The sequence below is a fragment of the Tyto alba genome, unplaced genomic scaffold (assembly GCF_018691265.1).
Source record: "Tyto alba isolate M040663 unplaced genomic scaffold, T.alba_DEE_v4.0 Super-Scaffold_48, whole genome shotgun sequence".
Taxonomy (NCBI): Eukaryota; Metazoa; Chordata; class Aves; order Strigiformes; family Tytonidae; genus Tyto; species Tyto alba.
Window position 1 is genome coordinate 7,673,951 of NW_024881324.1, and position 26,592 is coordinate 7,700,542.

At 44.0% G+C, this 26,592-nt stretch overlaps 2 protein-coding genes across 5 annotated transcripts in view; both read left to right on the forward strand.

The window, feature by feature from the left end:
• The window catches only part of TPMT (thiopurine S-methyltransferase), a 43,168-nt gene extending 35,506 nt beyond the window's left edge, over positions 1–7,662 (forward strand). For both annotated transcript variants that reach the window (XM_042806814.1, XM_032998938.2), the window contains 5 exons: positions 245–297; positions 4,763–4,837; positions 5,589–5,674; positions 6,694–6,738; positions 7,517–7,662. In XM_042806814.1, coding sequence (XP_042662748.1) covers positions 245–297; positions 4,763–4,837; positions 5,589–5,674; positions 6,694–6,738; positions 7,517–7,632 — 375 coding nt within the window. In that variant the 3' untranslated portion in view covers positions 7,633–7,662. The remainder of the gene's footprint in view (positions 1–244; positions 298–4,762; positions 4,838–5,588; positions 5,675–6,693; positions 6,739–7,516) is intronic.
• Positions 7,663–9,496: 1,834 nt separating this feature from the next.
• NHLRC1 (NHL repeat containing E3 ubiquitin protein ligase 1) lies at positions 9,497–26,281 on the forward strand. 3 transcript variants are annotated; one of them, XM_042806812.1, is made up of 5 exons: positions 9,497–11,241; positions 12,472–14,523; positions 15,012–16,078; positions 18,316–18,421; positions 22,811–24,009. In XM_042806812.1, exon 1 carries the CDS (start codon positions 9,521–9,523, stop codon positions 10,673–10,675), a length of 1,155 nt encoding a protein of 384 aa, XP_042662746.1. In that variant the 5' UTR covers positions 9,497–9,520; the 3' UTR covers positions 10,676–11,241; positions 12,472–14,523; positions 15,012–16,078; positions 18,316–18,421; positions 22,811–24,009. The 3 variants fall into 3 exon arrangements, with proteins under 3 accessions (XP_042662746.1, XP_042662745.1, XP_042662747.1); XM_042806811.1 differs by lacking the exon at positions 22,811–24,009 and adding an exon at positions 26,242–26,281 and having other exon boundaries at positions 12,472–16,078; XM_042806813.1 differs by lacking the exons at positions 12,472–14,523; positions 15,012–16,078.
• The last annotated feature ends 311 nt before the right edge of the window (positions 26,282–26,592 follow it).

Below are 26,592 nucleotides of genomic sequence, written 5' to 3' on the forward strand. Positions count from 1 at the left end.
TATTTTAAAATTGCACAGTTGCATGCCTTGAGAGATCAGAACTTCTCTGAAGGGGATCAGGAGAGTTACCTCAGTAACTTGAAACTAAAAATGTTTCTCACAGTTTTTCCCTGTTACACCTAAGTGTATTATTAAAAATAGTTTGTGTGTATATTTTAAGGTATAAAGTAAAAATATACACTTACAAGTGCATATTTAAAGATAGTTTGCTGATAAGTATTGTTTCCTTTGCTTTTTATTGTAGAGTACCTCTGGGAACATTTCTCTGTACTGCTGCAGTATTTATGATTTGTCCAGGTAGGAATACACGGTGTGTTATACAATTCTCTGTAATGAAACGTGTTAATACTATCATACTATTTTATTTGAATCAGCCATAAAGATTTGGAACAGGTCCTCTCAATAAAACACTTATTAACTTGTGTGAGAAATATGAATAGCCAGTCTCCAACAAAAACTAACTCGGTTGTTGACCATTAGATAAAGATGCCAACTAAAGATCTTTAAATGGGCTTCTTGTTCTAAGCCATGTTGGGAAAGTTGTAGGAAAGCATGTTTGCTTTTACAGTAAAGACAAATTATCTTTAACATTATTGATGGATTCTACAAAGCAAAACCCTAGCACAATCCCTTACTCGTAGTAGCTTAATAAAAGTAAAGAGAATATACCTAAAGGTGTCTTCTTAGTCAGCTTTTCCTTTAACTAAGTACTAAATATATTTTTGTCCCCAAACTATTGATTAACATATGCATAGGTAAGCTGTACACATTGATTATACATGTCCCATGTTTTACTTGATGTACTTTTCTTGATGGACTTAAAGTATGCTGCATCACTCCAGTGTATGTGACTACATCATATATTGTCAAACACTGTCTCTGCAAGTGTCTTGACAAACATGGATTGACTTAGTAATGTCTTCTGAAGGATTTTTAGTGTTAAAATGTCGTTATTAGTTAAAGGCCACAACAGAAAATGCAAAAGACTTCACTACAGTCTGTAGTACTGAGCCCTGAAAAATGTTTCAACCTGTTGTGCTCTGTGGCCTCAAGCATCACCTCTCAGATTTTGTGGTGGCTTTGCACCTGACTTTCTGCTGAAGTGTCAGCTGGTGGGGGAATTTTGAAAATTACCAAGTTGTTCAGAGACTACAGGAGGACTTAGAACTCTCCAGCCTCTAGCATAGAAGCCTCTGCCTTGGACAGTAATGCATCTGGCATATTTATTTGTTCTTGGAAATTTCCTAGTGGTGTTGGCAATAGGCATATTTATGTTTGTCCTAAAATGTCCTCAGACCTAGGCTGGTGCTGGGGTAGCTGGAGATTGGAGAGCATGCAAGAAAGCGGTGTTTCCTGGTTTTGTAATGTATCTTGTAGGAAGCTGAAGATGCCCAGAGTCCTGCACTATCATTCCTTCCTCTCGCAGTTCTTACTCAGACATGATTTTACATAGATTATAAGGTTTTGGTGAAGTTTTATGTGTTTGTTTCCTTTTCTTACAAACAACTGTCAGGAACAAGGATTTGTTCCACGGCTGTTCAATAAGAAGAAGGAGATCAAGTCTTAATCTTTGCTTAGGTGGGCTCTTCAGAGCTACTACATATACAGGTATAATAGGTAGTTTAGGACACTAGAACATGATGTTTACTATATGATCTTTTTTTTTTTTTTTTTTTTTTAAATCTGCATAAACTAGAAAAGAAAGACTATTAATTACTCAAGTCCAAAGTCTTGTACACAATAGACCGTTGCTAAGACTTATGCTGGTGCAGCTGAGTCTTAACTGGTTTGAATAGTGTATATATAACTAGTCCTGCAAAGCGAGTGCCTGGGAAACAGATGGGCTGTGCATGAACTTGGCTTTGTAGATACTGCCCGGTTTCTTCCCTGCCTTGCCTCTGCAGTGTAGCTACTTGCTGTGTAGATCCCTATAAATCCTTCTTGCTGAGAGCTGACAAGTTGCCCAGGGATTGCTCTAAGCTTCTTGTCAGCAATTTTTGAAAAATTCAGTTCTAAGTTCTGTAATAAGTAGCAGGGTGAAACCTGTAACTTCTGTCATGACATGATGGAATAATACTATGAAATAAGCCAAAAATGGGTAATCGATGACATTTTCAGTGCATATTACTGGGTCCAGTACATAGTTTGTCATCCACAAAATAAATCCACAGATACAAGTTCTGGATGCGTGGTTCTGTACTGGGTGCAGTGGTGGTGAAAGTATGAACTGCATTCCCTACAGCAGTCAGTAGATACCTGTAACTAGAAAAATGCACCCAGTCTTCTAGTTTCTATTTGATTAATTACCCAGTAATTATGGAAATTAAACTTATTTCTCTCTTGCTAAGGCTGGCCTGCTAACAAATCCTTTTGGTCTCCATTAACCTAGCATACATTAGAGGAGAACTCAGATCTGTTCCTGACCTTTGTCAGAATGAGGCATTTCAAAGACTCTTGCTAGTTAAAGAGTAACAGGAATTACTGCTCTTTGTGAGAACTCTGGCACATATATAAAACAGTTACATTACACAACTGTAGTACCCTGTAATACAATTACGGCTGCAAGGTTAAAAAAAAAAAAAAAATTGCATTAACTGAGAAACTACTAAACATACGCAGAGGTAGAAACTCAAAACTTTACTGCTTAAATCCAGGAGGATTTCTGCATATATATGAATTTCTGCTTTATGGGTTACTTTTTATTAGTTGTAGTAGTACCCAGACAGTGATCTCTCATGCTCCGTACCATATAAACACATAGTAGGAGATAATGTAGGGCTAAAAGACTGGGTAGTGATACAATGAAAGGTGTACCCAAGAGGGACACTTCTAACACCTTAGCTTCATCCTGACTCCATATCAGGATGAAAAACAGCTGTGTACCTTTTCTGTCCTTTTCCTCATGGCTTGGTTCTCCTCAGAAGGAAACTGGATGTGCAGACAGGCAGGGAGCACCCAGACACTCAGCAGGTCCTGAGATCTGGGCAACCAGGAGACCAGGACTGGAGGAAGGCCTCAGCAACGTCTGTAGGCTCTGATGAAATCAGTGGGGAGTAAAATACATGAAATGCTTGTATGGAGCCACCGCCACCATTCCAGTTAGACCAGATTAAAGTTGGGAAGAAAAACCAAGTGCAGAAAACTTCAGGGGCTTGCCTAAGGTCACTCAGGAGACTCAGCTATGCAGAGAGGAGAACAGCCTCCAAGCCTCAGAATATGAAGTTTGTCATCTGCCCCACTAGACTTTGCTGTGTCTCCTTCATGCCCATTGCATGATAAACTGTCTCTTTAAAAATCTCCTTTCATTAAGAAGCACCACACAGCTGCTTGCCCACTCCCTGCCTCCTCCCCCAGTGGGATGGCATGGACAATCAGAAGGGTAAAAGTGAGAAAGAAAAAAAAAAAAGTAAGATAAAAAAAAGGAAAAAACAAAACAACAACTAAAGAGAGAGGAAAATAAAACCCAAGAAAGACAAGGGATGCAAATGAAAACAATTTCCCACCACCAACCGACCAAAGCCCAGCCAGCCCCTGAGCAGCACCCCCCTGACAACATCCCTCCCAGTTTTACTGCTGTGCCCCCTCCCAGCTCCTTGTGCATCCCCCCCAGCTCCCTCGCTGGTGGGGTGAGGAGCAGGCCTTGGCTCTGTGTGAGCCCTGCTCAGCAATAACAAAAACATCCTTGTGTTATCCACACTGTTTCCAGCACAAATCCAAAACACAGCCCCACACTAGCTACTGTGAAGAAAATGAACTCTACCCCAGCCAAAACCAAAGAGATGATGCAATTGGACTCTGACCCCATCCAAGTAGGCAGAAAGGTATTGCACAATTCCATACTATATTTTTCTCACTAAGTGAACTTCAGACTTTCTTTAAAATGCAATTGATGTTACTACTACCTTATTCTTTAAACTCGTAATGTTGTAGCTGCAGCCTTAGTCCTGTCTGACCATTTTGTCTTTCTCTGCACTTCATCACCAGCTACTCTGGTTTTAATACAAGGCCTCTGAATATCAGAAACAAGGCTCTTCCTTCCCCCCTCAAATATCCTCACCTCTAGTGTCGCCCTGACTGCTCTTAGCACCCATAAACGCACTTCCCAATGGTCTTGGCCATTTGCAGGTTTTGGGTGGTCACTGAAGCCATCTGCCAGCATATGTAGGAGTAAAAATAATGTCTGTGGCAGTGTTAGGCTGGGGCAAGCAGCAGTGTAATTTAGCTTTTCTAACATTAAACAAATTGCAAGCTGAAGCTAACTGTCCTGGACACGTAGCTGGGAATTGAGGTGTCCAAAATTAGAGTGTGCTGAGTTCAGTGATAGTAAAAGAACAAGGCACCTTAACCCACGTTTGAAATCATGCCTGGGTTTTAGAAGGTGGCCAAGAACTATTGGTGTGCTGAAAGCATGTTATTGCTGCCTCAAGGGTCACGGCATGATGACTGCCAAAACCCCAGACTTGTAGCCCAGATGTGTTTAAGCTACTTTCCTTCCTCCCCCACCTTGTCTCCTCAGCACCCCCTCATGATGGGGAGGTGCTGAGCAATTCCAGCACCTCTTTGCTGTCGCAGCAGGGTCATGTACCAGGGGGATTTCTTGCATTCCAGATCGTATCGTTTTGGATCATGCTGGACTGTAACAAAAAGGTACTGGGGAATTTGCACAGGTAGCTGGAGAATCCTCATGACTTCACAGAAGTATCTGAATGAAGATGAAGGTGCCTTTTTAGTAGTTTTAAGCCTTTTCCTCATCTCTCTATAGCTCAATAGTTGGCAAGTTTGATGGGGTTTGGGACAGAGGAGCTCTAGTAGCTGTGAATCCACGCGACAGACAACGGTTAGTAAATCTTTGTTATTGTCTTTTCTCTAATGTATGCAGTAACATGTTTTTCCTCCTGCCACTTTTCGATGAGTCCTTTCGTTTAAAGGACTAACCTACACAAGTTCTCCTCTACCACAAGCCTCAGCTGCAGTTGCAGAGTTCTTTACTCTAGATTTGTGAGCTTCCTTCAGGAAGCCGCCCTGCCTCTTGGTGGGAAAATATGTGGTTTGTTCCAACCCAGCAGGAGCAGAGCTGCACGTCTCATCTGAATTTTATTATTTCCTTTTCAACCCATCTGCTTCTCCTCTTTTTGTTCTTTTTCCCCTCACTTCCCTTTATTCAAATTTTTCATTCTTGCCTATAGCCAACCCAAATGTAGTTTGACCCTACCGCCAGGATTTTTTAATTAGACACATAATCTTGAATTGACAATAATTTTAAAAGATCGGTGCTGTATTGTGTACTGTATTCTAAACTATGGCAGAAGAATACTATGTTTTGTCTGTTAGTTTTGAGATGAATATGCAAAAAAAGATAAATGCTTGTTTATGAGAAGTAAACAGTAACCTTTATTTGAGGTGTTGCATGTGCAGCATGAATTTCATGCTCATGAAATTCAAACTAAGCTTTGCTTAGTTTCTGTGCAGTTCAGTTCTAGTTGTCTCTGCATAGAAATACATGTTACCTCTTTTGTTGAATATTTTGAATGTTATGCTTGAATGTTTGTGTGGTTCCAAAATAACAAAGTATAACTTTCTCCTTTTAGCTATGTCAGTTTAATGATCACCCTAATGGAGAAAAATTCTTCTTATCTCCTTGTTACTGTTTCATATGATCCAAACAAACACAAAGGTGAGAACTGGGCACTGTTCACGTTTTGATTTTGCATGCTTTAATACAAATCGTATATAGATGTGGTAGGTATATTAGTATCTTCCCCAGATGTTTTATCAGCATAGCTTTGCCAGCCGATCACACCAATACACCTGTGTGTTAAAAATTTTAGATGTTGACCAAGCTTGAGACTAAATTTGCTTTCCCTCTCGCATGCTAAGGGTAAGTGGAAGACAGACATGGTATATTAACAGTGAAATGAAACTAGAAGAATGGCTCTGACAATGAAGCTGGAAGAGTGAATGCTTAGAGTAACATCCCATCTGGCCTAGGGAGCTTGAAACACTCCCAGGAGCGGCGGCTTCGCTCTGTTTACCCAATACTTGCAGCCCAACATTTTGCCCATCTTGTGCCTTTCTCCCAGCCATTACCAGGGTCTGAATATGCTTGGAAGAGGTGAAATTCTGTAAAATCATAAAATATTTTTTCACTTTGTAACTTTTACAACATACCAAAGCCTGAGGTATTTTAAAAGTTTTGGGGTTTTTTTTGTTAATTTATTAGCTCTCAAAAGAAAGAGGTTTCTTGCTGCTTTTGGGCTCTTCGGCATAATTATCCTTGAAAAAAATAGGTCTTGTTATCATAAGCAACAATAGTTTAATTCATTGCTCTCCCTCTCACCTTATTCAGCTTTTAGCTTTAATTATGCCACTGTAGTATAAAGAGCTTGTAGGCCGGATTCACACAGTGTGCTGAGAGTGGTTGTATCCACGGCATGTTTGTGACTTCTGACAACGTGGCTACCCTGGCTGCAGCCTGGAGATGATGCAGCAGCAACACCTGAAGCTGTCTGGTGGCCCAGCAAGGTGCCACGAGTTCTTGGACATGGTGGTTCCTGGTTCCTGCAGATAGTGGTAGACACTGGGGCCCGCTGGTGGGCCTGGTGCTGTGAGTGATGGGGCTGGCTCTCCTGTCGCAGTGAAAATGTTTGTCTCTTCCCCGTCTCTCTCTGATTAGCTTCTCCCATTTTCTTTCAGGCCCACCGTTTTATGTTCCTGAATCTGAAATTAAAAGCTTGTTTGGTAAGTGATATTTCAGCTAACCCTTAGGAATTTTTTCCAAAACACATGAATGTATTTATATGCTTCTACCTCACGCTGTGACAAGTGATAGAGAGTCACTTGCTTCTTATCTATGGGGTGAAGTCATGGACAAATAATGGGGAAAATAAATAGCCACAGGGACTTTGCTGTCAAGCAAAATGCTCAGCTCTTCAAAAGATACGAAGAAAACCCAAGAAACAGATACTGTCTCTTTCCTCCCCTTGGCAACTTTTAATTCTCCCACGACTCATACTGTGCTCAGTGATCTTGTAGCTGCAGCCTTAGTCCCGTTTGACCGTTTTGTCTTTCTCTCATCACCAGCTACCCTGGCTTTAATACAAGGTCTGTGCATACCAGTTCTACAGTTTCTGCTGTACTTTTGTAGCCAAAAAAGAAAAGTAACATGCCATGCAAAGAAAATGCTAAACATACAATTAAAATCCATCAAAACAATGAAACTTGGAATTAGACAGGGAATTTAATTTTAAAAGTTCCTCCTGATGTGCTTTGATATTGCACTTCTTTTAAATTTACAACTTTCTGAGACCCCTGCAGTGTCAGTGTGCAGTGAGTCGTTGGCATGGACAGTTGCATCCCAGTGCAAAAGACGCCCATAAGTTTTCCCCAGTGCTTTTGCACCACTGCGTTAGGGACTGTGAGGAAATCTGTGAATAAGATTTTTCTTTTTTCTCCCTGACAGTTTGCATTTTTCAATAACTAATCATTCAGCAATTTGTTCCTCTTTCCTCCTTTTCAGGCAACCACTGTGAAATTAAGTGTCTTCAAAAAGTTGATGACTTCTCAGACAGACACAGACAATGGGGACTAGATTATTTTCTGGAGGTGCTATATATACTCAAGTTTGTAGCTTGATTAAAATTAATTAAAATAACTTACATCCCATCTTCCTTTTATTTTTTTCTCACCTTTTAAAATGAGACAGGTTTTGGGGCACTCTTAAAGCAGGCTTCAGTGTACAGAAAAATGTCTGTGGGACATTTTTGTCCATTTTGCTTACCAAGTCAGCTCTCCTACCTAGCTGCCTTCACTGTCTTGAGATGCGCATAGCTTTTCTTATGCCCCATGCACAAACAAGCATTTTTAAGTACATCTTATTTCTTCCATACCAATTCGAGTCATCAGAGCTGGGAAGAGGAAACGTTCCTGTTCCTGTTCGGCCGTTGCCAGTCGATGCTGACTGCCCGGCACTCCGCAGGTCGGCCTCGCCGGCTGGCAGCCCCCCGAGCAGTGGCAGCTGCTCCTCAAGTGCCGTTTGCGGCGCCAGGGTGGGCAGCTGGGCGAGAGAGGCGGGAAGCCGGCGCCAGCCGCTCCTCTCCATCCCCGCGAGTCGCCGTTAGAAGTCAAGAGAGGAGCTGGCGGTGAGCGGGCAAGAACGCCTGGCAGCAGCTGCTTGAGGGGGAGCTGTGGTCGAGCAGGAGAGGGAGGAGGGAAGCGAACTGGATGACAATAAAGGAGAGAGCATGGGGAGAAAATGCCCCTGCGGTGGCTCGCGTGTGCGCTGCTCCCTCCTTCAAGAGTGCAGCTATGAGCCAGCAAACCGGCACAGGGCTTGTAGGGTGAGGACGTTCAAAGAAAGAGCCTGCAGAGCTGCTGCGTGTTCAGCTGAACACAAACCTTCCTTGGCGGGTCTTCTATCGCTCCTGTATGGGTACTATTGCAATTTTTAAAAATCACAGAATTCGGGGCTCTCAAAACCCTTTCTTGTCCTGGCCTTCTCCCCTTGGCAGCTAAAACGCTGGAAAGGTACAATTGCAATGTAGTGTGTTATAATTCACCAAGACTGGAAGGTGACTAAAAGCCATGGAGCTTTTTAGAGAGTTATAATCCTAGAGCTGCCAGCAGGTCTGATGATTTTAGCACAGGAGTCCCCGAGCTACAGCCCTTGCAACTCTCGATATTGCTTGTAGCTGCTGGCACTCAAAGGCCAGGTTGACAGGAGAAAGGCCGTAGCCAGTGGGCCAGTGCAAGCTGGGAGCTACTGCTTTCACGTATTTTTCCCTTCTGGCCAGTACTGCAGCTACCAGGTTAAAGCACTTCCTTCTAGAATTTTTTTTTCCCCACACGCAGCGTGAGCGCTGCGGCATTTTATCTCGTGCTTGCAGAGAGGCGATAAGCCACGCAAGGCCTGGTGCTGGGCCCGAGGCTGCTGCGTGCTCGGCGGTGTCCTGCGTGGGGTGCCCGGCGGGACGTTCTGGGGATGTGCAAGATGGCCCAGCCCCGAGCGTAGTGTGGTTACGCCGAGCATACGCTGCGGGTACGCCTTGCAGGGTGAGCACGTGCTGCCTGACGTACCCCTTTGGGAAAAGCGGCTGCTAGTCATTAGCTGTAACTGTTTTCATTGCGTTTTCCAAAGCTTCCCTGAACAGCACGAGAAATCCAACGAACTGCGGGCGGCACCATGACCCTAATACGGGCGTAAATAGCACCAGCAGCAGCGCGGTAACTTGGGAACAGGGTGCCCGTAGGGATCTGAAGGAGCGTTTTCCCCAGGGTGTCTGTAGGGAATCTGAAGGAGCGTTTTCCCGGGCAGGGCTGAGCGCCGCTGCCGGCGGGCGGCTGCCCCCGGCCGCCATTGCCCGCCCGCTCCGCGCCTCAACTCGCCCACAGGGGGCGCCCGCCCCGCCCTCAGCCACCGCCCCGCCCTCAGGCCCAGCCCCCCCCCAGGCCCCGCCCCGCTCTCGGGCCCCGCCCCGCCCTCGGCCACCGCCCTCCGAGCCCGCCCCGCCTCCCCGCGGCGGGAATGGCGGCGGAGGACGAGGCGGAGCTGAGCCTGCTGGAGTGCCGGGTGTGCTTCGAGCGGTACGGCCCCGGCGGGCAGCGGCGGCCGCGGAACCTTCCCTGCGGGCACGTCCTCTGTCGGGGCTGCGTGGGGGCCCTGGGCGGCACCGAGCGCCGGCGGTTGGAGTGTCCCTTCTGCCGGCGGGTCTGCGGCTCCGCCGAGACCAGCGACTGCTTGCCGCTGCTGCAGCTGCTGGAGGTGCTGGGTCCCGCCGGCGGCCCCTCGGCCTTGGGGAGGAGCGGCGGAGGGGAGGCCGGGCCGGCCGCCGCGGGCCTCGGGCTCCGGCTGTCCCTGGGGGGCTGGGGGTCGCTGGTCAACCCCACCGGGGTGGCTGCCTGCCGCAGGTCCGGGCGCCTGGCTGTGGCGCACGACGGCAAGAAGAGGATCCACGTCTTCGGGCCGAGCGGCTCCTGCCTGCAGCGGTTCGGGGAGCGGGGGGACGCCGGCAACGACATCAAGTACCCGCTTGATGTGACGGTGACGTCGGACGGGCACGTGGTGGTCACCGATGGCGGAGACCGCGCCGTGAAGGCCTTCGATTTTGAGGGCCGGGGGGTCCTGGCCATCCGGGAGGGTTTCTGTTTGCCGTGGGGCTTGGATGCCACCCCCGAGAGCGAAGTAATCCTGACTGACTCGGAGGCAGGCGCCCTGTACCGCTTGACGGCCGACTTCAAGAAGGGGGAATTAAAGAAGTGTCAGATGATCCGGTCTCAGCTCATCAGCCCAAGAGGGGTCGCGGTCTCCCAGACCTCGGGTGCTATCGCCGTGATAGAGCACCTGAAAGCTCAAGGACTGAACAGCAGTAGCACCCGCGTGAAGATATTCAGTGCGGAGATGGATCTTGTTGGCCAGATGGATAGCTTCGGTCTGAACCTCGTTTTCCCCTCCAAAATATATACCACGGCTGTGGCCTTTGACAAAGAGGGTCGTGTTGTAGTAACAGATGTGTGCAGCCAGGCTGTAATATGCTTAGGGAAACCTGAGGAGTTTCCCATCTTTAACCCTCTAATTAGCCATGGGCTTTCTTATCCTGTCGGACTGACTTACATGGCAAACAATTTCCTCGTCGTTTTAGACAGCGGTGATCATTCAGTAAAGATATATAGCTCCACCTGAATGGGTTTAGATGCTTACTGCTATAGGTTCAAGCTGCTTTCGGCCATAAAGCACACGATGTCCTGGTGTTAGGCGTGTAGGGAGGAGGCATTTTCTGGGCTTTGAGTGGAATTGCCCTCTTTGACCAACACGCTGTTCTTCCTGCAAAACTTACGTCGAATCTCTCGCCTATCCATGGGAGAAGACCTGGCCGTTGCAGGCCATAGTCAACAAAGAATCAACCAAACAGATAATTTGGCTGGTGTTTAAAAAGTTTTGCATACCTTGGCAATCAAACGTTTTTGGTACTTTTTGACAAGTAATAACAGCGGCATTTGGAATGGAGTAATCAAAGACCAGCACCTGGGAGAGAAAGGGAGGCATCGTTTGTTTATGTTTCTCATCGCGTTTTAATTACTCTTCCTTAAGGGTAGATACACTCATGAGAGTGACAGAGTTTCTGTTTCCAGGATTTCTGCATGAGAGAGGAGACTGACTTGGCGAAATAATAGGAGAAATGGAAGCTTCAGTTCCAGGTTGCCTGAATGCAGCTAAGGTCGTTGCGATGGGAGAGCTACCGCCGATGAGTGAGTTACATGAAGTGAATTGGTGCTCAAAGCCTATTTTTTCCATACCGGGGAAGCACGCTTCTGGGAGCACTCTTCTCTGTGCTACTTTATTCCCACCTTTATTAGGGTTGTACTGCAACACTTGGTCTTCCTGTATAATACACAAGTCTGTGTCTTTACCTAGAGATAATTCGGTGTGTGGTTACCAGCATGGGCAGCTCTCCCTAAAAGTCCCCTGAAGTATTCGTGTTTAGACCAGAGATACTTCTGCATATATAAAATTGATTTGGTTGTGCTGCTAACACAGCTATGCTTGGGAGGTTTCCAATACCGCCTGCCTCCGTCTTGTCACTAATATGGTGCTTTTGCACCCCAAACTCCAAGATTCAACTGAAAGTTGTAAAGTTGGTGGGAATAGGGAAAAGGAGATGTCAGCCTCATTTTTTTTTTCCTAACTTCCAAATGAGGTTTTGTTGATCGTGAATGCACAGCAGGTTTAGATCAGTTTATATTTTCTTGAAAACAGTTTCAGTGTGCACACAAGTTCTGTTGCCTTATTGCACAGTGGCTATTAAGATATATCTGAATTATTTTGAAGAGTTAACACCCCCACTAGAAGTCACTGCTGCATTTTTAGGTATCTACCTGCTGGTAAAATGATTACTTAGGCGGTTCAGCATTAAAAGGAAGTTAGATATAAATGTAAATGCTAACTGAGGTAGAGACAAGTAGATTAAAATGGCATAAAACTTTTGGGGTAATTTATTTAGTCACTGAAATCATTAATATTAACTAATGTAATTTGAAGTTCACAGGCAATCTTTCGATCAGTAAATTTTTAATCTGGTTTTGGTCTGACTTCAGGATATTTAATAACTGCATGTATTGCTGCACAAGTGATTTACCAAATACTTGCTTTAAACCAGAGTGGTTTATCCCTCTAATTCAGACAATGTATTAATCTGTCTTATGTTAACATTTCTATAAACAAAACACATCTATTAAATGCAGCTATGTGTAAAGTTTAATTGAACAGTGACCTGCCAATAAAGTGTGATTTGCTTACTCTGATACTGAATAATTTAGTGAAATCTCCTCATATCTTTCTCCATTACAATCCAATACCTTTATTGCAGTTGCCCTGTAGATAGTTTCCTCTTTTATTTGGAGATACCCTGCAAAAGTTCTTGTAGGGTCATTTGTTGCTATTGAAAAAATCCATGGACCTGCACATTTGATCTTTTCCAGCCATCTCTACTGCCAGGCCATGCAGTAGGTGCCTTGGTGGGACCAGAAATACTCGTTGGCTGTTCTGCAGTAGGAGGTGTTCGGCGCGGAGCAGGAGCCCTCTTGAGGGGTCAGGAAGGAAATTTACTCAGAGAAGCAGCTCCCTGGACTATATAGGTATTCCTTTCTAGGTGCCAAGGAGATATCTGTCTTTGAGGGACATAAAAGCAATTAGATAACAGTTCCTTTGGGGAGATGCTATGTTTCAAAATGCATGCAATACCATCAGTGCTATATTCATACATAATTAATAGTTTATCTCAGTAGCACTTCCTCTGAACTGTGGGCTGTGAGCTTTCATCTCCTCAAACCTCTGTGCGTACCAGGAGCTTGTTTTTGCTACTGAGCTCATGGATGGGCAAATTTCCTAGCGCCTACTGCCATGTGGGCAACTTTCCAGCAGCTGAAACGCTGATTTTTAAATATTTGACTCATGCTGTTTTGAAATCAACAAAAACTCCCATTGTTACCGTTTCTTCTCCAATCTCCTTTGGTATATGACTAGAAATCATTTGATGTTTGGGTTTGTAAGCAAAATAAACATCGTGCCTTTATTCTACTTAGTTTGCTGTATGCCATCCCCTGCAGTCTCTGCTTCACATACCTTCTGAAAGCAAACGTAGACTTTGTGAATGATGCAGCTGGATTCCTTTTAGTATAAAGCTTGGTGCTCACTGTTGTACGACACTGCATCAAAGAAACCGTTACATTCAGTCTTAATTCATTTGATGCAGGTGCCTAAATTGAGAAGCCATAAATAACTGTATAAAACCACGTACTAAAAATTCTGAGTTCTTCAGCACGTAAGGGAAAGTGCAGCAGTAAACCTGAAATCTTTATTTTGCCACACGAGAATTTCAGAGATAATGGGAGACAGAGATCCACCAACATGCTGATACCAAACTAAAAAGCCTTTGACTTTTTCACTTACTCTTGCTTCTTCCTTTGTGCATATATGCACGTTTCCCCGATAGCTACTGTAGATATATATGGCCTTCAGGATGATACCTCAATGCCATTTACTTTCCAAAGGCCCAAGGGATGTGCACTGCTCCTATCCATCTGCAAATCTGTTGCCATTTAGTCACAGATTTCAACAGAACAAAAATTTGGGTTCAGAGAGAGGGATGGGAAAGGGTGAGGGGCACCTATAACTAGGTGGGTGATGCTTTTGTGGTCTGACTGGATATGCTCAAAACAGGGACAGCTAGATGTGTGCTTACCCTTGGAAAAGAGTGCTGGCCATTTGATCTAGAATGTAACATGGCAAATGTGTCTAATCACTTCAGTGATAATTACTGTTGAATTTATTTAAAAAAAAAAAAAACCCTAAACTAAACAAGAACCTAAACTAAACTTTGCATAACCCTCTGCACCTCATGCTTTAACAATTTGGCTTCAAACCAAACAATTATAATGGACAGTGTTCCCCTAATGTCTTCTCTTCAGCCCCTACTATAGATTGGTATGTCTGAGCATGCACACACTGCAATTCCTATTTGGTTTATTTTTAAGTGCTGATGTCAGATTGCTGTCGTTGCATATAAATATACCGGGGTATGTTTGCAGTGTTTAGGAATAAAGGAGACAGGGCAGTTTCAGAAATATGTGATGAAATTGTGTTCTCTAATATATATTTTTTGTTTTGCTTGTGAACAAAATAATTTTATGTAAAGAATATAATCAATTTTTCAGAATGATGAATAAAAAGAAGAGATACAGGAAAAAGAAAAAAAAGGTAACTTCATTCTGGCCATTGACCGACCGCTTGATCGTCTGTCCGTTCCCTCCAGCCACACTGCTGTGCACATCACTTTGATGTTTATATTTTTACAAAGCGTGGACGTAACACCACCATAGCATTTTTTTAACATGAACTGATTTCAAGTTAAGAGGAGACCTCCTGTAATGCCCAGCCCCAAACCCACTAAGAGTTTGATGAGCCAGCCCCCAAACCACTAAGAGCGATGGCCTTGAATCCAGGAGACCTTTCTTTTCTGGAAGGATTGAGAGGTAAAAAAGCAGCTTTCTCCTCTGGGACCATGGGCTGTGGTGCTGTTGCACCCCGCACAGGAGGAATTTGCATCCCTTTCTTTCTCTTCAATGTTTGGGGGTTTTTCTGACTCTTCTCAGGGGCCCATCCTTGTAATTTACACATCGCCTGCGCATCACAGCTTGCCTCCACAGGAGTATAATATGACTACAGCAAAAATATATGGATTTTGCAAAGGAGTTCTAAATCTCACACTTCATTTGGACATCTCAGAAGTGGTAGATCATTTAGAAAGCAGCAGGAGCCTGAGGTCTAGCCCCTGTGTAGGTAGTTTAAATGTGCTAATAGGATTTTTTCCCCTTGTTACCTTCAGTTCCCCTATAAATACACCAGAATCCTCTATATAGAGTCCACTGTCCTACTCTAGAAAAATCTGGTGGGAAATGACTTGTAAGAGATTGTCTTTTGTAACCTTCTTGTCAGGTCTATCGTGCAATTTCTTCATCAGCCCTGTCCAGCCCCAGCCACTGCTGTTTGAGTCACCAGCTCATCTGGTGCAGCAGGCTCTCTTGGCTGGGCCAGCTGTGTTCAAAAGTGCTTCCACCAGAACGGAGGATCTTCCAGGTGGAATGTATAGCCCCCAGCAACTGGAGGAGCTTTATCCTCGCCTTGACTGATTGTTTTAATTTGATGTGAAAGCTGCAGAGCCAGCACGAAGGCACAAACGAGGCTCTGGAAACGAAGTAGAGAAATAGGTATGTACAGGGTTTGAAATTGCAGGAAGAATTCCAAATTTGTCATGCCACATACGCAGTCACTGACTGTAAAGAGGAACAGGCCAGGCAGACCTGAGAGAAGGTATCAGCCAGCCTCACCTGGCAATGCCCAGCCATCGCCGGGCGGAAGGTTGGCTCAGACCCGCTGGAGGTGAGCTGAGAACAGGCGCTGTCTGCTTGATTCCTCTTCAGCAAACCCTGTGTGCTACTGAACGCGATGGGGAATTATCATCATTACCTGCATATCAAAATTCCAAATGTGCAAAACATGTAAACCTTTAACCTTGAAATACGTTAAACCGAAGACCAACCCACCATTTCTCCCTTTGCCGTGGGCTGCTGTGGGTCATGCATGAGTCCAGGGGGAGGGAATACTTGCCAGTTCTGTGTTTCTCCATCAAAGTGGGCATTGACCATGCCTCCGTTCCGCGTTACATCTTCAACTTAATTATCTCAAATAATATGCTAGTAATATGTTAATATTTGATACTGTTACATAAACATACAGGCTTTCCCTAGACTGCTTCCTGAGTATAACCTGTCTGATTCTCCTCAACAGCTTTAAAGCTAGCTACTACTGGAGAGGTTCTCAGTGAGCAGATGCTGCGTTGCACTGATGCCTTTCTCTCACCACTGCTTTCCAAGAGATTTACAGATATTTTTGAACTTGGTGTTCCAGCCTCCCTCTGAGGCAAACACGATATAAATGTCCTGGCCCTGAAGCTGCAGAGAGGAGAGCTGAGAATCAAGGGAAGCCTTTGATACACTTGAGACCAGCTCTCAGACTTCCCATTACAAGGTTGGTGCCTTATAAAGCAGAGAGTCTGTGTTTAATTACCCTCTTGCCTGGGAGTTGCCTTCCTGATTTTGGAAGAAGTTTTGACATTTTACTGATGATCTTGTTACTAATTCCTTTGGTGTTTCCTACAAATCATGGAAATTAATACTTTTCTAAGCCACAGTGTATTCCTAGGTAATTGCTTCCAGTGTGCTCCACAAAGATGTGTGGTTTCAGAGTTCTGAAATGCTCTGTAAGGAGGTGTACTGCTGTGAAGCCCCACTGCAGTGATCAAGTTACTTTTTTCATGTTGACAATAGAAAGGAGGAGAGGGGATTGAAAAGGAGAAAAAACTAATGAAAGGTGTCTGTGGCTTAAGGAGAGGGCTAACTCCACCAAGTCAGAGCACACCCATTGTTCCACTAAAGGGAATGCATTCTTCAGAGGTGAAGCATTTCAGCCTGGAAAAATGGACAAGACGATAAGGGCTGTTAGCCTCTTGATTTAGTATTGACCTCTGGCAGGGGAATAACCTACAGTTGAACAGATTTCCCAGCCACTATTAGGCACTTTTCAGATGGTAATCCTTAGGTCAGCTATTACTTTCAGCTCTGTAATTGTAGCAAAAATATGTAGAAAATGAAGTTTTGAAGCAAATCAAGTGTTTTAGGGAAGTATGCTCCCCATAATTGAATACATAGATAGCATTTTTCTTGAGATCCATCTTAATGTAGGCAATTTTTGTTCTTTGGTCACCAGTGAGTGCTATACGGGCAGTGAGTTGAGGTAAGAACAAATTCTGCTTTCATGGAATATATTGGGTTTTTAATCAGGAAAATATTGCTAGTCAGGAGATTCTGTAAACCAATTTAAATCCTCTAAATATCATTATATGCCTTGTAATGAATAAAGGGCAGGCAATTTTAAGCAGGATATAGGATATAGGATTAGAAAGAGAAAATTATAGCTGGGAAAATGAAAGAATTTATTTGAGAAAACCATGAAGATATAAAAAAAAAAAAAAAAAAAGAAAAAAGATAAGATGTCCTTTATTAAAACTTCCTTTTAAAACTTCTAATACAAAAAAGATGATCTTGAAACAACTATGACACCTACATAATCACAGGAGGTAATTCAGGTACTGGGTTTTGTTCCAAATATAAATAAATAAAAAATAAAACTCATATGAAACATTAATGCTCGCCTAGCATGATTTCCTGAATAACATGGACTATGGAATTTAACTGGTATTTAGTAACTACTGACCTGTATTGAAAGTAAGAAACAAAGAGCCATTGTGTCTTTTACTATCACAGACTGAGGAGGTAACATGAGAAGAAATACAATGTCATTAAAGATGTGCTTTATAAGAAATCTATCAGAAAGAGTCAGGCAGATTAAGTATTAAAAATTTATAATCATCTTCATATGAAAAGGATGTGCCTGGCTCCCTTATTTGTCGTTGTTCTTAATTAGGTAGGAAATAGAGCTCTTCAGCGAGTTCTGCACCAACTTCCATTCAACTTACAGCATGATATTAGGAAGCCAGAAGTATTTCAAATATATGTATTAGTCTTTTTCTATTGTTATTGTTCCTTAAAGTGACTTGTTTGAGTCAAGGCTTGCCCTGTCATTAATAGTTTATCTGTGCAGTCATGAGTACTGTGAATGGAATTGTCCACATAAATAAACGCCACAGGACTGAGCTTGAAGTCGAGGAGATGCAGGCTAGTGCAGAGGTTTGCCCTGGAAAAGTCTCTGCAGCAGCCTTTATAATGACAATTTCTGGGAATGCTGCTATGTTTTTTTTTTTACGTGCTGAAAGGCCTGTGCATGTTTAGAATTTATTATAATTATTTATGACTTTCAACATCATGAATCTTTTGTGAAACAAATTTAATGTAATGGTTTAGCTTTTCTTACTTATTCCTTCATAACATACTGAGCCCTTGCCTGGTTCCTCAGAGTCTCTCAGCCCGAGTGGATTGGTACCACACCTCCCTTTTGGGATGTGCAGTTGCCCAATAACCAGCAGTTTGGGGCAAGACTCACCCTGGGCTGGCATCAGTGGAGACCTTATACCTGAACTGCTTGTGCAGATCCTCAAGAGGAGGTTAATGCTCTTAGCCAACAGGTTAGGAAAGTTATGGTGTTCTTGCTGTGGTACAGACGGCACTGTAGGTTCTAGGTCCCGAGAAGACTGTCTGAAAGGATTTCTAAGGTTGCTGCTTAGTTAGCCACTTTTTGTTTCATTTCAGATGGAGGAGTGCTGGCTTTTAAAGACCAGGTGAAATATGGACTGTTTCTTCTCTCGTATGCCAAAGTGAAATTGAAGTTGCCCCAGACCCAGGATTAGAGCTCCAGGTATATTTATCATTTATTTTGTGATGTTCTTAAAGCTGTTCAGCGTCTGGATGGTGTTATCATTAAAATGCGGCTGGTATTAGTCTTCTCATATTTCCACCATGTCAGTGTTACTGAAATAAAATCCAAAACCAGACACTTAGAAAAAGCATACCTTGAAGGCAGAAGTAAATCTTGGCTTTCTTGTATCTTTTTCACTGGAGAAATAAAAGCCATGCAACTGAATTATTTTCAAACATCTATATCAAGCGATGGACTTTCACCCTCTCGCTCGTATTGAACTTGAACCTCAAGTCTTTTTTCTTGACAATAAGCCTAAATTTTTGATTTCTGCAATTCAGCCACGTTGTTCCAATTTGTGCCATTTGCACATCCCTCACCCATTCTTCTCAGTTGGTTGTTTAGTCCTTTGAAGTGTCTTCCAGAACTATATTCCCATTGTTTAGTCACAATATGTGGTGTGTATGTGTGTTCACTCCACTTTTGTTTCAGAAGAAGGATTCCTTTCCCTGGAGCTTCTGTCCATGTTTTGGTTTTGCAGTGGTTCTTTTCTAAAACAGCCTTTCATCTTTACTGTTGGATTAAAAGGAGGAAACCTCAGGTCACAATATGAATGGTAGGAAAAGACTTAAGTCACTCAGGGAATGCGTTTGGGACACAGGTGTGCAAGCTTTATCACAGGAGAGAAAAGGGTGAAGGACTGTACAATTTAAACTGTGTGTGTGGACTAACAGTTCTAGGAACCCTTGTTCCCCAGTTCCCCCTGTGCATCTCTGTTTGTAATAGTGACTGTGGGAAAAACTAAACCAGAAATCACTGACTTGCAAGTCACTGGCTTTTTTTTTGTGGTTCTCTGCAATAGCAGCAGACTGGTCCCAGTGATCCAGAGATCCTCCTGTATTGGATTTTGTGGATGACTCCTGTAACTGGTCTGAGTTTCCCTGTCAAATGGTAGTGTAGATAAACTACAAGAAGCTTGGAAGCCCACATAGGCTGTCTGTTCCTGTAATTTTTTCACCTGTAAAGTACAAGCCTTTTTGCCATGAATCAGAGGATGAAATTTGAAGTGACATGACAACAAAGGACGCGCTGTGGTTGCACTATTTGACAGTTTTAAATCTAAAAATAAGAGTGTGATCTGTTGCTGATAATCTTTTTGTTGTTGATTATGAGATGATTATATTTGGTACGTTTTCTTCAGGCTGGGGAGAACTGATGGGGTGTTTTGTTTTCTAATTAAAGATTCTGAGTCTTGTTATGCAACTTAATTAGCACCCTCAGCATTTGTTTCCACCTTATGCAGGAGCTGATGAAACCTGTTGAACTTAATGTGAATCTTCCTGTTGACTTCAGTAGTCAGCAGGTGGATCCAAGATCTGTGCTGAGCTGATTTCTATATGCTTTAACAACTGCAATTCCACCTCCTCTCTCAAGGCTTTGCCTTGCTCAGCTTCCTTACGTGCTGACCTCCCAGTGTGTACTGTTCTCCTTTCTCATCTCTTTCAAGCAAGAGCTTCTTTTCTTCTCCACACATTAGAAAGATAACACACATTTGGCTAGGGCACATATTTGCAGGCATCACAAAAAAGTAATTGCGTAAGGAGAAATTTTGGCTTGGCCAGCATGGTTAATAGTTCAGCTTACTTGGTAAGCAAGCTTGGTGGATGCACTCCTCCCTCCCCACCCTCCTCCTCCTCCCAGGGGCAGAGCCCAGGTTCCAAGTCTCATGCAGGGTAGCCAGCAAAGTTGAGCTTCTCCCTGAAAGCAGAAAGTAAACCAACATGGGGACCATAAGTGAGTGCAAAAGGGTTAACAGGAATGCTGCACTTCTGTTCCAAGATGCTGCTGCCACTAATCAGGCTGTTTATATTTACAGTTTTCCCATTCATCCCTACAGAGCAAAAAGCCCGGCTCTGAAAACAGAGCCTGAGCATTGCTGTATGTTAGACAGACTTTGTGTAGTATCTGATTGCTAACTGAAGAGACCTGGAGACTGCAGACTCACTTTTTCTACCTGTGGTAAGGCACACACCGGCATTTATCAAATGCATAATACCTAGTGATGTTCTGGACAGTGTTCGTGAGCCAGCTCCCTGCTCACAAGTGTCCTTAGCCTCGATTTGGGACACATAATCACAAGAGAACTGCAGGGATGTGCTAGAGTGACGCTTGCATACCAGACATTCCTTATCATAAAGATGAAGAGGAGTGAGAGCTTTCTGGGTAGGGGGAATAATGGGAGGGTTGTCAGTTCGCTGGGGCCTGTCTGCTGATTTAAATTGTAAATAATGTTACAAACCAGCTGTGGCAGTTTGTTGTTTCTTAGGAGAAGCATCCAATTTCTACTAATATATAGTAGAAAAGGGGGAAAAAAATGAACAATTATAAATCTCTTAGTAAAGACTACTTGACTTAACATCAATCCCTTTTCGTAACTTCATAGTTACATTAACCAGGGGTAGGTGATGTCAGTTCCTTTGGGACCCTGTGATTTTACTTTTTTAACAGTACAAAACTGTTTCCTTTTCCTTCTCTTTCCATTACCATAAACTATTATCATCACCATGGTGTTTAAAGACTGCATAATGGTGTGTGTCTGGTAGGGTCAGCAGGACAGGTTCCCTGCTATCCTGGCATCTCATACAATCAAGCTGTCTTACAATTAGCTAGGTGTAGTCCTCTGGACTTCTGTGTAAGAGGCCATTCAGTCTTCTGGGGGTAGAAGTCAACTCCCTTCCAGCCTAAGTGTGTTCCAAGACAGAATCACAGGAGGGTTGAGGTTGGCGGGGACCCCTGGAGCTCACCTGGTCCAAGCCCCTCACTCAAGCAGGGTCACCGAGAGCCGGCTGCCCAGGCCCGGGTCCAGGCGGCTTTTGAGTATCTCCAAGGAGGGAGCCTCCACCCCCCTGGGCAGCCTGTGCCAGCGCTCGGTCACCCTCACGGTGGAAAAGTGTTTCCTGACGTTCAGAGGGAACCTCCCGTGTGCCAGTGTGTGCCCACGGCCTCCTGGCCTGTCACTGGGCACCCGTGGAAAGAGCCTGGCTCCGTCCTCTCTGCCCCCTCCCTTCAGGTATTTGTGTGCCCTGATGTGATCCCCCTGAGCCTTCTCTCCTCCAGGCTGAACAGCCCCAGCTCTCTGCCTCTCCTCATCAGATGCTCCGGTCCCTTAACCACCTTCATGGCCCTGAACTGGTCTCACTCCAGTAAGCCCGTGTATTTCCTCTACTGGGGAGCCCAGCACTGGACCCAGCACTCCAGGTGGGGCCTCACCAGTGCTGAGCAGAGGGGAAGCATCACCTCCCTTGACCTGCTGGCAGCACTTCTCCTAACGCAGCCCAGAACAAAAGGGCTGCATGAAAGACAGCTTACAGCCATCTGTTCTCGTGCTAGTGTCTTCCTTGAACTTGAGCAGCACCACGCTTTTAACTGGCCTGAAAGGAAGCATAAACAGCCATATCCCCTCTCAGTCTTCATGTTGCTAGACTAAACAAACTGAACCTTTATAGTCTGCTCGTTTGCAAATATTGACCACTCCCCAGTCCTCCCAGTAATCCTTTTGTGGGTCTGTTCCAGTTTGAACTCCTCTTCCCCAAATGCTGTACTGACTTTTCCAGGTGGAGTCTCAGCAACGCTTTTTACATCGTTGTCTGTACCTCCTCTTTCACTGCGGGAAATAACCGAAGTGAGAACAGCCCCATCTACCTAAGTTTTCGTTATGGTATCACTCGGTTGTGAACTCACAGCCGTGCTCTCCACACTATAAAGAAATTTAGGAAGGTATTTGGGTAGGGAGTGGAGTGTTTCCTGAGGTGAAAAAGGGATGGCATACAGCTAATTAACATGAATAGCAACAAAAATGTAAATAAACCCACCAGTGTATCATTTATTTTCCTGACAGCTATGGAACGTGAGCTACACAGCACACATCTAGCTGTCGGAGGAGGACAAAGAAATGTATCTGAGCAATATAAAGAATTATTCTTGCTACTTTTTTTCCCCCTTTTTTGCTTCCCATCAGTTTCTTGGCTATAGCTGCATTAGTCTGCTTCTAAGCTCGTTTATTTCTATTAATATGACTTTTCATCTGTTGGTAGCAATGACCAAGTTCCCACAGTCATTTGAAACTATTTCTTCCTGCTAAGTGATAGGAGATGGGGAACAGAGCTCCCTGGCCCCTGTTCTTCAGCGAGTGGGGCGAAGGGATTATCTGCAGAATGGTCACAGAGTTAAATGCAGCTAAAACTGTGCAGCTCCTCTCACGGATGGCTTAGTCTGATCCACCGTGCTAAATGCTGGGCTGAAGTTTCTAAAAGACTATTGCATCAGAGACAGGGAGAAAACGCTGGATCTGATCAGTGACATTGCATTTGGTGTTTTTTCCCCCCACAGCAAGGAACCTTTCAGCTTGATGGAGACAGGGATTGCGCCTGCCTCGGGGACACTGGCTGTTCACCTCTGATCCCAGAGGGCCACTTACTCTCAGGCACCCAGGGTGGGTGTGGAGGCAGAGGTAGGGTCCTAGCAGAGCTTAGCACCCCATCCAGGTAAAGCCAAACAGGTCATTCAAAACAGATGTAAATTTGACTGTGAGAACAGATTTAGTCTATTCACCACTGACAGAGCCTGTAAGCCAGCTCTGTTCAGAGCTGAGGGAGGTTTAAACTGCAGTGCCTCTTAAAAGCAATGTACTACCCAGGAACCTAAACACACAGCTCTCAGCCAGCTGGTGTAGCTTTGAGCAGCATCTCTCAGGCAGGGTAACGTTTAGGTGCATACATTCTGCATTTATTCCTCCTAACACTGGCAATTAACACTTCTTTTACTTCCAAGTGTCAGAAGAGTGTCTGTCACCACAGCCACTTTCTGGGTCCAGTGTTGCCATAAATATGCTGGACATAGAGGACAATTTTCATGCCTCCAGCACAGCTTGAGAGACGGTCAAAACAGATCTCTGATAAGAGAGGTGGCAAACATCCATCTTGACTGAGGTCCAGCTTGAATTTGGAGCAAAAAGGAGAAAGAAAAGCAGCCTGAAAAGTGCCCTTAGCTGGGTCACTGGGTAAAATCCTGCTCTCATGCACTCTTATAGATTCAACGTACCTGTCCAGTGGTGTTACTTACCAAACCTAATGAAGAGTGAGAGACAGAAATTTGGTTCCCAGTGTACAATTATGGGCAGGCACTTGCTTCCCTAAGTAGTCTCTAAATGCATTTTATTCAATGAAAAATACAAGTTTGTGTGAGCAACAGGACACTCATTGGTGTTCTGTCACAAATACAAAGTCATATTTTATTCCACTCCTCCAGTATGAAATATTTCTCCCCTATAGGATGTCCAGGCCTCCTTCCTATATGCTAAATGCTATTAAAAAAAAATAAAAGAAAAAATTATCCATTCTTCTTTTTCACCAGCATCAGTGGAAAATTTATCAATTAACTCTGTTAGAGCTATGAGCTTCTATCTCTTCCTATGCTTTTTCTTAACGTAAATGTAATATATTAGATTATTTCCTTAATATCTGTTGGTTTTATTATACAGTATTTGTTCATTTTACCTTTTTCTCTCAGACTGGATGATGCTGTTTTGTGTTTGGGTTGAAAATAAAGCTTTGATTCCTCTGTTAATTCTAATTTTAAAAAAATGCTCAGTAAAAATTTGGAAACCTAAAGAAAACTTTAATTTTGATCAATCATAAAATGCATGCTTTGGGTTAAATTTTGCATTAAAAACCTTCATTGCAAGCATCTTTTGGATTTCAGGTGCTGTAAAATTAAACACTTTGTCTTTCTTTTGACACTCTCAACACCAAAATAAATACACTGCTTTGCTTCCCATGCTCTCACTGCTGCCAGCACCTCCTCTTCTCCAGCTCCTGTGACAAGAGATGAAGTCAGACGTGCTGGTGACAGTGTGCACCAGTCAGACACAGCAAGATATGCACTGGGGACGCTGCTGACAAGATGGATATTCCTGGCAGGCACTGTGACATTTCTCCCTGCCCTTCACTGAAGAAAGGAAGTCAGTGGAACGCTCTGCCCCACCGGCGGGGCTTCAGGCATCAACTCCGGGTGCACAGTGTCGCTCCTCCATTTCCATGTCATGAAGTGGAGCAACTGATCCTTCTGCTCAGAATACATGGGAAGACATGGGCATTCCTTCGTGTCAAACCACGTCATCTGTGTCATGCCTTGGGAAGATAAAGAGCAGTTGGAACTTCTGACCAGAGTAAGGAGTGGTATTTTCTTTACGCTCTTTGCTCAACTGTGGATTGATGGACAAATGTATGGAAATGATGAAAGGGAAGAAACAAAAATGAAACAGATGGAAAGCAAAAGACAGACAAAGATTCAGTCCTGGCCCTAGTAAAGCTGCAAAATTCCTGTTGACTGCAGTGGTACAGGCCCAGAACAAAACAGAGGGTAGAGGAAACTAAGGACAGGAAAAGGAAATCAGGGAGGGATGGCTTCAGATGATTTTGTCCTTGTGTCCCCACCCCTGTTCCCCTCACCCACCATCAGTCTTCACTTTCTCCAGCTCTCATCTTTTCTCAATGCTGAAGCAGTAAGTTGTCATTTCTCATCTGGTATCTCCCATCCATCCATCCATCCATCCATCCATCCATCCATCCATCCATCCATCCATCCATCCATCCATCCATCCATCCATCCATCCATCCCTGTGTCTGGGATAGCTGGCAGCTAATTCTGATTAGCCACAGGGCACGTAAACTGATCAAGCTAACGAATGCTGACAAGTGAGAGACATTCATCCACAGTTGCTACTTGTAGCAAAGACAGAGATGTAGAGGGTTCCATATGGTAGCTGTGTTCAGTGGCCAGAAGAGGAATATCGGCCTGAATTGCACTCGCTTCCCGCAGCCCTTCACAGATTGCTCTTTGGGCTACCTAACGATAGCATGGGGCCTGTATAATGTAACTCTCTTCCTGCTTTGCTGTAATGCCAAAGGTTTAGGGGGGACCAGAAATATATTCTGCTACCATGCATGCTGCTTAATAGATGTTGTCAGGTCATGGTACAGATGATACCAAAAGCCCTTCCTTAAGAGGACAGAAAAACTTGGTGGAACCAGCACCTCATTCTTGGCAGTTGTTTTTCGGGGCACGTTGATGTTCATGAAAGAGCAAAAATCCTTTTCCCAATTACCTAACCCCAGAAAAAAAATCAGGATTTCACAAGAAGAGAACAACTACAGTCTGTATGAGAACAACCGAGGTTACATGTGCTTTTGCAAGGCTGGTTTTCTGTAGCTGCAAATGGTGGAATATAATTCACAAGCCTATTCCAGACATTAGTGAAAACTTCTTCCCACAGCTGAAATCATAGTCAATCTCATACAGACTCCCTTTAGTTTCTTTTCAGCTAATATCATTGTTTTTATATAATCTTGCAACGATGTAGTTTTTCCACTAAGAGGTGGAAAATCAAGACGGAAGAGAATATTTTCCCTTCCCTCTGTTGGCTGACTTCTCTTTCCCAACAGTGTCCAAGTTTCACTGAACAACTCCCTTTCTGCACAGCCATTTCAGACTTCACGCCTTATCTTGAGCCAGCGCTTACTTTGATCTGGGTTCTTACAGTCTATAAGTAGGGTGTCTCATTTCAAGATCGCTCCTTTTCTTTACTCGTTGAGCCACATACTTACGATGCATTTCGTAACAAACTTAATTCCTTATGCCTACTTCCACAGGCAAAAAATCCACGTGCGCTAGCTTCTGCTGCTGACGTTCTCCAGATGCCCGGCTCTATTTGGTAACGTTTCTCTTTCTCTACACTAAACACGTCTCTAATTTCCTTTCAGCATTCCTGCACGCCGTGGCCATTCGGGGCAGCTGCGCCTCCTCCAGAGACCATTCCTCCCAGTTGCTTTGCAGGGCTCTTCTGGCTGGTATGCTGGCAGCTGGGGAGGTCAGTCTTCTCAGCACCATCCATAGTTTTCACCTCAGTTTGAAAGGTCTGCTCTTTCTCAACGCAGCTATCTATTCATCATTTGTTGTTTAGCCCATTCTCCCTACAGTGGTTTAGCCCCAGAGTAGACAGAATAATCCCGTTTGGGTTTGAGCCTGTCTTTTCAGTAAAGAAAATGTTACAGGGATTGCGCCTGGGATTCCTGCCAGTTAGCTTCATCAACAGTAAGGATTCTTTGGAAGAT

Coding starts and splice junctions, on each gene's coding strand:
- NHLRC1 (XM_042806811.1), top strand. CDS start 9,521: ATGGCGGCGGAGGACGAGGCGGAGCTGAGCCTGCTGGAGTGCCGGGTG.